At 40.9% G+C, this 13,748-nt stretch overlaps 1 protein-coding gene across 1 annotated transcript in view; it reads right to left on the bottom strand.

Moving 5' to 3' along the window:
* LOC111872317 (manganese-transporting ATPase 13A1) overlaps positions 1–13,748 on the bottom strand; it is a gene marked incomplete in the record, with an annotated part of 57,042 nt that overhangs the window by 5,127 nt on the left and 38,167 nt on the right. The window contains 6 exon segments of the mRNA XM_023866058.2: positions 1,759–1,901; positions 2,422–2,618; positions 2,785–2,923; positions 7,921–8,051; positions 8,234–8,423; positions 8,502–8,714. Of these exon segments, the coding sequence (XP_023721826.2) occupies positions 1,759–1,901; positions 2,422–2,618; positions 2,785–2,923; positions 7,921–8,051; positions 8,234–8,423; positions 8,502–8,714 (1,013 nt within the window).

The following is a 13,748-nucleotide window of genomic DNA, read 5'->3' as shown; positions in this document are numbered from 1 at the left end:
GGGTTTCTCTGTTGCACAACATGTCACACTATGAATCAGTGCAACAAGACGCTAAAATACAACATATATAATAATAATAAATAGGAAACCTTCCCTGTAAGCTCACCATGTACAAGTGACTCTGAATAACAAAAGTATGACTATAACGTTAATTTCCAATATTAAAATATTTTCTTCACCTTTATCATACCAGGTTTATTTCCTCTGTACTTCATAAATATAAATGTGTCTATGATACAGAACAGAGAGCATACCAATTCTATTTGCTCTCCCTCTAATTCACAAGCAGTTATCTTGCATGTCAGTCCTCTGTGTTACACAGCTTGGAAGCACTCATAAAGCTGTTTATATTTTAGCAGCAAGGGTGATGATGCATTGGCCGCCAGTAGCCACTCACACAACTGATAAGAGCTAGCAGGCCTGACAATCTGTTGTCAGAAACACCTACAGGGGGTGCAGTGGGGGAACAGTACTAGTGTGCCACTGCGAAGTACACTGACATAAGGACCATAATTTTAAGGGTACTTTGCGAGACAAAGACTAAACTGTAACTGAATTAAAATTCTGCTGTATAATATACGTAATTATTTCCTTCTTCAAAAACTGATTAACGCTCAACCCACAAAAATTCTTTACTTCTTACAGAACCTGAAGATTTATTGTGTTTGCAACAGCTAACCAGTGGACCCTATACTTTGACAGCTGCCAGATGCCTGCCCATTCTAGTGAGTTTAGCTATTCTGATGACTGTGAAACAAGACAGGATGAAAGATGACAGAATTTACACAGCAGATAATAAGCTTACCTTAAAAGTATGCAAGTTCTGTAAGTTTTTAGGCATTTATTCTAAAATCTAGAGTTCAGTTTATCAAGATATTTTAAGATGATCTTCCCATCTATGCTTATGTCTCACAAGTGGTCTCTTCCCAGGTTTGCCAAAATTCTGTGTGTGTTTCAGACATCTCCCATGCACTCCACATTCCTCAACAATGTTATCCTTTATTTGATTGTCCTAATTTTATTCTGTAAGTAGTATGATATTGTCGCTCCTCACTATGTATTTTTCTCCACCCTCCTATCATTACATTCCTCTTAGGTTCAAATATCCTCCTCACCAGCCTGTTTTCAAACACCCTCACCCTGTGATCTTCCCCTGAGGTAAGAAACCAAAATTCATATCCACATAAAACAAGAGGTAAAATTTTAAGTTTTGTATATTTTAAACCTAAATGATTCAACTTATAAAGGTAGGACATAACATAACCTCAAACATATATATATATATATATATAGACGGTATTAACATTGAAATAGTAAAATACCAATAATATATTTGCAGAACCTCCACATCAAGATAGCCAGGTGGCACAATATCTGCCCCATGTAAGAGGGACGATGGCAGGACGAACACGAGCCTGCATGGTTTACGAATTTTAATTACTGACAATCCAAAAAATTTTTAATTAGCATCAAGAAATTTTATACAATTTTATAAAAAACTTTAGATTCCCAGGAAACTGCTGTGTTTGTGAAATGTTCTATTTTGTGTACTATGTATTGTAGCATATAAGTGTACGTACTTTAAGTCTAAACAACTTATGTTATGGTGGTTTCCTATTTGTAGTGATGTTTGCCCTCTGAAGATGGTCCACAGAGACCGAAACATGTAAGGGTGTTGAGTTTTCATGTAGTAAAAAACTTACAGGTCACATTGGACGGAGTGATTTATATTTGTATTTATATTTGTATAATACTTACTTTGGTGGTGATCTCATGGTAGCTTGTTGAACTAAGTAGATGAGACAAATAAAGTGGACTAGAAACTGCAGTAGTACAGTCAAAACCGTGTACAAATTAAAGATGTTAGGTAGCGGTCTCTGTCGTGACAATGTCTTCAATGGCTGCATATAAAAACAAATGAATTTAAGTACACTGTTTATATTTCTACTCACTGTGCAGTTTATGTGCACAAAAAAGGCCTTATTAGATCGTGTCTAAGAATCCTTCCATTCTTCGGCTGGCTTTTTAAAATTTCAAAACTATTTAAGGATTTACATTAAATTTTCTGTTAGAGATCTACACTGTAACTTACCAACCACATTTAATTTATGGTTTGTTGTCATTCAAGCTTGCTTTATCTTATACATAAAAACACAGTGACCTTGTAAATAACAGACCAAATCAAAATAAATAGGGTACATCCTAATAGGTCACAATAATTCATTTGGCATACACTTTTTTATTTCATCAGTCACCACTGATAAATTTGTTGATATCCAAATTCAGCATTGGGACTGATTAATTACACTATAAACATGCCTCTTTACACTCTCAAACAACTTAATAATAAATCAAAATTGAGGATATTTTGTCTGCGTAAGAGTCTTATTGAAGGGACTGACAATAGAAATACCAGTTTACCTTTGATCTAGATATAAACAGGAAACAAGCAGCTAGCAGTAACCCTTGTAGCGTTGCCTGCATGTCACTGAACTTGATCCCATCCAGGTACAAGACTGACTGACTATATGCAAGAATGAGGGCATTCAATGCCAAAATCTTGAACATCTGTAATGTTGTTACCAATGTACACCGACCCTGTTTTATAACATGGCAAACTGGAAAGATAGATAATATACAAACTCTTAGCAGAATCAAAGGCATTACAATGAAATCAACACTTTCCTTCAGTCTGAAAAAAGTAACGTTAATGAGCTTGCTTAGTGCAGTTAAAAAACTGCATGTAGCAGAAAACATTTGTACAATGCTGTTAGAACTACTTACTGCACATTATGGAGGACAGTTTTGATGTGAACGGGGCTGCAATGCTGGCATCACCCAGTTTCACAATTGGTGCTTGGTCCTGTTCCTCGATCTCTTTCAGTAGTTTCTGAAGTTGGGTATGTGTCGCATTAGCAGCATTCTGCATTACAATTACATTTTCAATTTACAAATTGAGGCAGAAGATTGGAAAGTTAAGCTAGAGGAAAATTCTATCCATTCTATCTTTAAAAATAATTTTCAACCAAGAAAGAAGTGATTCTTCCCCTTGACAACAAGAAGTACCATGTAGAATTTATAAAGCGTACTTTCCTGTAGCACAGACTTCCAGTCCTATATATTTGACTGTTAATGTCACATTTATAATCCAGCAGGGATATACAATTTACCCCATGGGTTATCATGCTGGATTCATGATCGCACAGTTTATGATCAGACCCTAGGAAAATCAAAATTCTTTTATCATTTGCAGCTATAAATATGTTACAGATTATTATTACCATCATCACCGCCTCTTTCTCTTCTTCCTCCATCATCATCATCATCATCATCATCCTCACTGTCATCAAATTTTACAAGTTTATGCTACAACCAATATATTATTTTGAGTTTTCCTCATAATTATGGTTCAATTTTGGGTAATCTAAACTTGAGACAGAGTATTCCAGATGATATCTCAATGTTTTATTTTGCATTCATATTCATTTAAACTTTCTTTGCACTGGTTAGAACTTGAGCCTGGTGTCCAGTTACAAAACTATGTGGCCAAAAGGTTGTTCAATTTTATCAGTCAACAAATTCTTTACATGGAATAACAGACATTAATACTGTGTGGTCTGCCATTGCCCATTGTTTGTATGAGAATTCACCTCTAAATTAAAAACTGTCCACTGCAGACAGTAACTTGCACGGTGCATCAGTTCCTATGCAGCTTGTATAGTGATAAATATGGCCCGGATTTCTATGACATGTCATATTTTTTTCCTAGGGTTTATNTTTATTCTTAATTATTTTATTCTTATCTTTAATTAAAATTGTGAAATTTTATGTCCCATTTAATATTTAAGGTCATATTTTACACTTTTTAGGTCATATTTGACATAATTTTGGGTCATAAGTGCATGCATATATTTATAGTTTTTAGGTCATAAAAATCCGGGCCCTAGTGATAAAGTGCATGTCTCACTGATGCTGAGCACACCATTTTTTCATGTTTTCATTTTTGCACTGAAATAAGCTGTAACATGTGCTCCTTGCACCATGAGTATTATGTTGTGATGAATCACACAGACACGTGTTGTATGGTTGACCTTTGTGCCTGCAAGGATGCAGAGTTTTGGCTAAAATTCAGCAACTGTGGAAAATCCAACTGAAACAGTTGGGTGCTTGTGCCGCATACAATTCCTGAAAGATTACAAAATACTTACCTCTTTTTCACATGTTCTTGGTGTGTGGTTTCTTCAAGTTGCTTTTTTCAGAGACATGAAGTCCCTCTTGTCACAACTCAGATAACTGTACTCATCACTGAAGAACAGCACAAGACAAAAACCAAACTTTCTTCTTTTTAAATTCAGGGAGAATGCCACAAGTTTCCTGTAAGGCTCTTCCTTTTCTCACAGTGTACTGAGACATACTGAACTCTTATCTTACCCACTACAGGGTATCAGAGGAATGAACTTAACTCTTTCTGCCAGAGTCAGAGCTGATACAGTTGAACTGGACTTTTTGGAGAAGCCTCTCATATTCTTCAGAGAGTTGGCTCAATATCAAATTTTCAGCTCCTCTACAGTCACCTGGATCCAGTGTGATACGGTGATTTTGAAAGTTAGTCTTCACAACATATGATGCCTGTTAACTTCCATTTATCAAGTACAACTATTTTTCACTACTTAGAGTCATCTCCTTATAATATGTGAAACACTCACTTCAGAAAATGAAGTAATTAACTCCTTTTCCAATTCTGCAAACAGTGTATCAGGTGTAACTACAGGATTATTCTGAGAATCATCTGATTCGTCAGTATTCTATTCAATTTTTACATAACAGTTTGAGTAAAATGACTGTTCTAGTATGTGCAAAGAATGCTGTACTTCATGCACAAATTTTAATGATATAGCATGGAACCTTTCCATCACAACTGCCCTGGGTGTCCAGTTAGTTAATCTTCAGTTGGTACAAAACTTGGCGAAAAACAATATTTTGATGGAATGCCTGTGAGTTTTTATTGCGTATTTTTGCTACAGTAACTTCAAAGTTACAGCAGTCTTTCTTCTAGCATTATAATATATTTCCTTTCAATACATGCTTTAAATGTTCAAACTTCAAGCTTAACACTTTTCTAGCCATCATCTCTGAGCCATCCAAAAATAGCATAAAATTCTCCTTCCTCCTCCCCTGTTCTAAACCCGTTATGGATCCAGCATTATCCTTCTTTTTCTCGCTTTTCCTCTTGTGAAGGAAGCAGCCCACATGCAATTATCACATGCTCCTCACACTGATCCATGCTAATGAATGTCATAGCAGCAGAGTCTGGTATGTGTGAATTAGCCTTAAGTGACATCTTCCATTGCTGTGGAAATTGTTCCCTATTCCAAAGTGAATTAAAAGCTCATGGGTCCTAAGGCTGCAATATTTTACTTCCTGTTCAGAACAGTTCTGCCAGAATTTGATAAACACCTGGGAATTTATACCTCTTCAACATTTCAAAAGCAGTCTCACCCTCACAAGAGCTAGATTCAGGAGCAAATGGCTAAGCTGTATGTAGACCTACTTCAGTCTGCCTAAAATTATTAATCTCATGAACATCCATCAGCTGAAAGAAGTAATTTTTCCACCTATTCAAAGTAAGGTGGGAATCTGCAAGCTTATTACCATTCTCATCCTTTACCAATTTAGGTGAGCTTTTCTTATTGCTAGTGGGGTGGGACTAAGTCCCTTGTGCTGCGGCCACTTCTGGCCTATTGTACCAGCCACAGACGATAGGTGAGGGTGATTGTGGAGCAATTGGTGGAATGAAGACTGGCAGGGGAAACTGAAGTACTTGGAGAAAACCTGCCCCAGCGCCACTTTGTCCACCACAAATCCCACTTGACCAAACCCAGGTTCGAATCCGGGCCACCATGGTAGGGGAGCTTGGTAACTTTCCTAAATTCAGTTATGCCTTTATACTACAAGTCTGTTCTCTTTCTTTGTTCCTGATATGTTTACTAGGTTCATGTCTTACACTTGTTCATATTATCGCCAATCATTTAGCTTAAATTCTGCAATAACTGCAATTTAGCCTGATCCTTTGATCTAATAATTTTAAATGTCCACTATCCAACCATGGTTCCTGCTGCTTTAATTTGTAATAATCTAGACAATCTCTCTAATACATTTTCAAGCCCTACAGGTACAAGAACTGTTGCCCTCAAGAATGTAAGGGCCTGAAGAAAAAAGAATCAATAGAACTCTATAGTAATTTCTTACACATATTTTCATTCTCAAGAGACATTTCAAAATAAACTTAGTTAATATAAAAAACAGGTACTCGTATGTGTGTGAGGAATACATTCCTTTTTAATATATGTGGGGCAATCCAAAAGTTTCCAAAATTTGAATTTTGTGCAAGAATTGTTACGACTACATCGAAATACTGCTAGGTGTCTCCTCACACATCCTTCTTGAATCAGTGTGGCAAGCGGCATCAAGTTGAGTGGTTGGCTTTATTGTTGGTGAACGTATTTCCATTGTTGTGCTTCCGTGAGTTTGCGGTTTTGCGATGGCTGACCTGAGAGAGCAGCGTGTCTGTATAAAGTTTTGTTTCAAACTTGGGAAAACCGCTGCAGAAACGCACCAAATGTTGAAGCAAGCTTTTAGTGACAACAATTTAGGCCAGACACAAACTTATGACTGGTATAAGCATTTCAAAAATGGCCGAACATCGACTAATGATGACGATCGTTCGGGACGGCCGTCAACTGGCACCACACCAGGAAGTGTCGCGAAAGTTAGGGATCTGATTCTGTAAGATCGTAGACTGACCACCCAAGACCTCTGTAACACCTTGGGACTCAGTTATGGTACATGTCAACGAATTCTGTCAGAGGAACTGAACATGAGGAGGATTGCGGCGAAGTCTGTGCCACTACTGCTGCAAAATGAACAGAAGCAGCATCGCTTGGAAGTATGCAGGGAACTTCAGCAACAGCTTCAAGATGATCCAAACTTTCTTTCGAAGGTTGTCACTGGTGACAAAAGTTGGGTTTATGGCTACGACCCTGAAAGTAAGCAGCAAATGTTGCAATGGAAGAGCCCTTCTTCACCTCGGCCGAAAAAAGCTTGACAAGTCAAGAGCAACATTAAGTCCATGTTGATCTGTTTTTTTTATATTGACGGGATTGTTCATAAGGAGTTCGTCCCTCCTGGTCAGACAGTCAATAAAGAGTTCTATTGCGATGTTCTAAGGTGTTTGAGGGAGAACATGAGGAGAAAACGTCAAGAGAAGTGGCGCACGAACGACTGGGTACTGCACCATGACAACGTACGACCGCATATGGCTTACATTGTGCAGGAATTTTTGGCTAAAAACAAGATGGCAGTTGTTCCACACCCACCGTACTCACCAGACTTAGCTCCATGGGACTTCTTTCTCTTCCCCAAGATGAAAATCAAGTTGAAGGGGTGAAGATTTGATACAGCTGACGAAATTCAAGCGGAAACACAGACGGTACTAAACACCCTAAGAAAGAAAGACCTCCAGGATGCATTTGAAAACTGGCAGAAACGCTGGGATTGGTGTATGTGCTACCAAGGGGACTACTTTGAAGGTGATGATGCAGAATAAGATCTAGGTAAGATGTAATAGTTTTTATTAATATATTTCGGGAACTTTTGGTTTGCACCATGTAATATGGACTTAAAGGACTGAGGAATAGATCAATTTCTAAAAAGCATGTAACACCACTCAAAATGAAGACCAAGGAAAAATAATTTGATCATAATTCTCTTGAGCCATGCCTTCAAAATATCTAAAATTATGAGAAATCCTTTACTTCTAAAACTTCCAACTACTTCTTACAATGCCTTAGTTGACTAGACAAGTTTTGAATCTGCAAAATAAACAATAAAATAAAAGAATGTGGAAGTTTCTTAACTTACCTGCCTTGAGCTGCCATGTGACCCAGGATTAGTTCCTCCCGAACCATGACCTCTACTGCGATCTCTATCCCCTCTTTCTGGCCTTTTCCTTTCTGATAACTTCTCAGGTGCATTTGACAAGATTGCAACACCTTCAGCAAAAGAGAAACCAGTCACAATTTTACCACTTTATATCAAAATGTAAGCAACAGAACTTCATATCAAATAAATAATGTTAATGCTATTTCTTATATGCACTTTCTTGTTCTTGTTCAGTACATTATATGTAACACGTGGTGACAGGAACTACGAGTATAAGGGATATTATCCTTACCTACATCTGCATGTTTCAATGCCCCTACATCGTTAGTCCCATCTCCACACATCAGGGTTGTAAAACCAAGGGATTTAAGAGCTACAATCACAAATTCTTTCTGTTTTGGTGCAACCCGCGCAAAGACAGATATATGGGGCAGAATTTGATACAAGAACTGTCTATGGTGGTCACTCAGGAAGGTCAAGCCCTGAGAAAAGAAGAAAATCATTATTTGTTACAGAAATTTGTCTCAAACAATTTCCAGAGATACTGTAATATAACTTACCTCTCCCGTCACACAGAGATCATATTTTGATACTAATTCCTTGTAAGTCTTCTGTGGCAAGACTGGTAAACGGAGCAACTGGTCAATGCTCTCCCATACCCAACTCCCATTCCCTGATTCAGTAAGAATTAAAGTTTTTGGTTTCTGAGTGAAGCGCAGCTCCTTGGCTACGTGGCAAGCAGTGAGAGGATTGTCACCTGTTATCATTACCACCTGCAAGNCTCACTCACTCACTCACTCACTCACTCACTCACTCACTCACTCACTCACTCACTCACTCACTCACTCACTCACTCACTCACTCACTCACTCACTCACTCACTCACTCACTCACTCACTCACTCACTCACTCACTCACTCACTCACTCACTCACTCACTCACTCACTCACTCACTCACTCACTCACTCACTCACTCACTCACTCACTCACTCACTCACTCACTCACTCACTCACTCACTCACTCACTCACTCACTCACTCACTCACTCACTCACTCACTCACTCACTCACTCACTCACTCACTCACTCACTCACTCACTCACTCACTCACTCACTCACTCACTCACTCACTCACTCACTCACTCACTCACTCACTCACTCACTCACTCACTCACTCACTCACTCACTCACTCACTCACTCACTCACTCACTCACTCACTCACTCACTCACTCACTCACTCACTCACTCACTCACTCACTCACTCACTCACTCACTCACTCACTCACTCACTCACTCACTCACTCACTCACTCACTCACTCACTCACTCACTCACTCACTCACTCACTCACTCACTCACTCACTCACTCACTCACTCACTCACTCACTCACTCACTCACTCACTCACTCACTCACTCACTCACTCACTCACTCACTCACTCACTCACTCACTCACTCACTCACTCACTCACTCACTCACTCACTCACTCACTCACTCACTCACTCACTCACTCACTCACTCACTCACTCACTCACTCACTCACTCACTCACTCACTCACTCACTCACTCACTCACTCACTCACTCACTCACTCACTCACTCACTCACTCACTCACTCACTCACTCACTCACTCACTCACTCACTCACTCACTCACTCACTCACTCACTCACTCACTCACTCACTCACTCACTCACTCACTCACTCACTCACTCACTCACTCACTCACTCACTCACTCACTCACTCACTCACTCACTCACTCACTCACTCACTCACTCACTCACTCACTCACTCACTCACTCACTCACTCACTCACTCACTCACTCACTCACTCACTCACTCACTCACTCACTCACTCACTCACTCACTCACTCACTCACTCACTCACTCACTCACTCACTCACTCACTCACTCACTCACTCACTCACTCACTCACTCACTCACTCACTCACTCACTCACTCACTCACTCACTCACTCACTCACTCACTCACTCACTCACTCACTCACTCACTCACTCACTCACTCACTCACTCACTCACTCACTCACTCACTCACTCACTCACTCACTCACTCACTCACTCACTCACTCACTCACTCACTCACTCACTCACTCACTCACTCACTCACTCACTCACTCACTCACTCACTCACTCACTCACTCACTCACTCACTCACTCACTCACTCACTCACTCACTCACTCACTCACTCACTCACTCACTCACTCACTCACTCACTCACTCACTCACTCACTCACTCACTCACTCACTCACTCACTCACTCACTCACTCACTCACTCACTCACTCACTCACTCACTCACTCACTCACTCACTCACTCACTCACTCACTCACTCACTCACTCACTCACTCACTCACTCACTCACTCACTCACTCACTCACTCACTCACTCACTCACTCACTCACTCACTCACTCACTCACTCACTCACTCACTCACTCACTCACTCACTCACTCACTCACTCACTCACTCACTCACTCACTCACTCACTCACTCACTCACTCACTCACTCACTCACTCACTCACTCACTCACTCACTCACTCACTCACTCACTCACTCACTCACTCACTCACTCACTCACTCACTCACTCACTCACTCACTCACTCACTCACTCACTCACTCACTCACTCACTCACTCACTCACTCACTCACTCACTCACTCACTCACTCACTCACTCACTCACTCACTCACTCACTCACTCACTCACTCACTCACTCACTCACTCACTCACTCACTCACTCACTCACTCACTCACTCACTCACTCACTCACTCACTCACTCACTCACTCACTCACTCACTCACTCACTCACTCACTCACTCACTCACTCACTCACTCACTCACTCACTCACTCACTCACTCACTCACTCACTCACTCACTCACTCACTCACTCACTCACTCACTCACTCACTCACTCACTCACTCACTCACTCACTCACTCACTCACTCACTCACTCACTCACTCACTCACTCACTCACTCACTCACTCACTCACTCACTCACTCACTCACTCACTCACTCACTCACTCACTCACTCACTCACTCACTCACTCACTCACTCACTCACTCACTCACTCACTCACTCACTCACTCACTCACTCACTCACTCACTCACTCACTCACTCACTCACTCACTCACTCACTCACTCACTCACTCACTCACTCACTCACTCACTCACTCACTCACTCACTCACTCACTCACTCACTCACTCACTCACTCACTCACTCACTCACTCACTCACTCACTCACTCACTCACTCACTCACTCACTCACTCACTCACTCACTCACTCACTCACTCACTCACTCACTCACTCACTCACTCACTCACTCACTCACTCACTCACTCACTCACTCACTCACTCACTCACTCACTCACTCACTCACTCACTCACTCACTCACTCACTCACTCACTCACTCACTCACTCACTCACTCACTCACTCACTCACTCACTCACTCACTCACTCACTCACTCACTCACTCACTCACTCACTCACTCACTCACTCACTCACTCACTCACTCACTCACTCACTCACTCACTCACTCACTCACTCACTCACTCACTCACTCACTCACTCACTCACTCACTCACTCACTCACTCACTCACTCACTCACTCACTCACTCACTCACTCACTCACTCACTCACTCACTCACTCACTCACTCACTCACTCACTCACTCACTCACTCACTCACTCACTCACTCACTCACTCACTCACTCACTCACTCACTCACTCACTCACTCACTCACTCACTCACTCACTCACTCACTCACTCACTCACTCACTCACTCACTCACTCACTCACTCACTCACTCACTCACTCACTCACTCACTCACTCACTCACTCACTCACTCACTCACTCACTCACTCACTCACTCACTCACTCACTCACTCACTCACTCACTCACTCACTCACTCACTCACACTCACTCACTCTCGCTCACTCACTCTCACTCACTCACTCACTCACTCACTCACTCACCCTCACTCACTCACTCACTCACTCACTCACTCACTCACCCACCCACTCACTCTCACTCACTCACTCTNAAAAAAAAAAACAAATAATTTTCGTTTACTATCATTATTCAATTAACATACAAAACTGTGTGGATGTCGGTGATGTTGCCAACGTAAGCATCACGTATATCCAGGCAGTGCAACAACACAAAAATGAAAGTAATATCAACAATTAACTACCGTGAAACCCCAACAACAGTAATATCCAAATCATAAGAGATTCACTTGAGATGCCTTCCTCTGTACACACTTTTCATGGGGATAAGGTAACTGTTTGCTTGACACCTCTCACTCACTCACTCACTCACTCATGGAGCTGAGCCCTTCTTGAGAAGCTGCCAGTTGTGCAGCTTCTCAAGAATTTCCCAGCATTTAATGAAACCCAGAGGTTCATTACCTTGTTCACAAGAGCCCTTCAATGATCCCTATCCTGAGGCAGATAAATCCAATCCATGTCATCCCTTCCTATCTATCATCCATTTTAATATTATCCACTGAGCTACATCTTCATTTTCCCAGTGGTCCCTTTCTTTCTGGTTTTCCCATCTATATCCTATATGCATTCCTCTTCTCTCCAATTCTGGCTACAAGCCCTGCACATCTCATCCTCCTTGACTTGATCATTCTAATTATACTTGGAGAAGAGTACAAGTTGTGAAGCTCCTCATTATGCAGTTTTCTCCAACCTCCTGTCACTTCATTTCTCTTCAGTCCAAATATTCCCCTCAACACTCTGTTCTCAAACACCCTCAGTCTATGTTCCTCCCATAATGTCAGAGACCAAGTTTCACACCCATACAGAACCACAGGCAAAATTATAGTTTTAGACAGCAGACAAGATGACAAAAGCTTCTTGACTGAATGGTAGCAAGCAGTATCCAAGTTCAATCTCCCCTTAATTTCCTCCTGAATCAGGTTCTGTAGTTGATGTGTTACGTCGAAACCCACACTGATGATCCCCAATAATTTCATCTATATATGGACTTAACCTTGAAAGAAGAATATTGGACAAAATTTTATATGAAGTTGATAGCAGTGATCATCATCATCAGTAATCTGTCAAGATGACAGGTCCACAGTCTCTTCCAAAACAATTCCTCCACTTAATGCGATCTAGAGCTTTCTCCTTCAAATGACAGCATCCTCTTCTGTCCCCAAGGTCATCCAGCATCTTCTTACATCTTCTTGTCACTTCTATCCGCCCCTCTATCTTTCCTTCAATAACTTCTTTTAGAAGGCAGTTTCTGCGTAAAACATGACCAATCCAATTAGCCTTCCGTTTTCTTACTTTGTGTAGGATATTCCTCTGCTCACTGACTCTAATTAACACTTCTTCATTTCTCACATAATCGGTCCAACTGATCTTCTCCATNTTTTTTCCACATTCATTTCCATGCCATAGCACCTTCCAATTTCAATCAGTCTATCAATCATGCCTTGTAGCACAGTTTCTTCCTTAGCCATTAACACAAGGACATCTGCATATTTCACAGTTTGAATAATTTGCCCTCCTACTTTGAACTCTCCGAGCCCATCCAGAGCTTCCTTGGTAAGACATTCGCTGTAAAAGTTGAACAAAATTGGTGATAAACAGCAGCCTTGTCGAATTCCTCTTTCAATCTGCACACTTCCTGTCTCCCCTCTGTCCCGTCATACTCTAACTTTCTGATCCATGTACAATTTGCTAATCAATCTTCTTTCACGCCAATCGATATCTGTTTCCTTTAGGATCTGCATTGATTTGGTCCAGTTTACCTGGTC

This window comes from Cryptotermes secundus, unplaced genomic scaffold (assembly GCF_002891405.2).
Source record: "Cryptotermes secundus unplaced genomic scaffold, Csec_1.0 scaffold848, whole genome shotgun sequence".
Classification (NCBI taxonomy): Eukaryota; Metazoa; Arthropoda; class Insecta; order Blattodea; family Kalotermitidae; genus Cryptotermes; species Cryptotermes secundus.
Note: the sequence above shows the minus strand (reverse complement) of the source record. Positions and strands in the feature narration are given on the sequence as shown.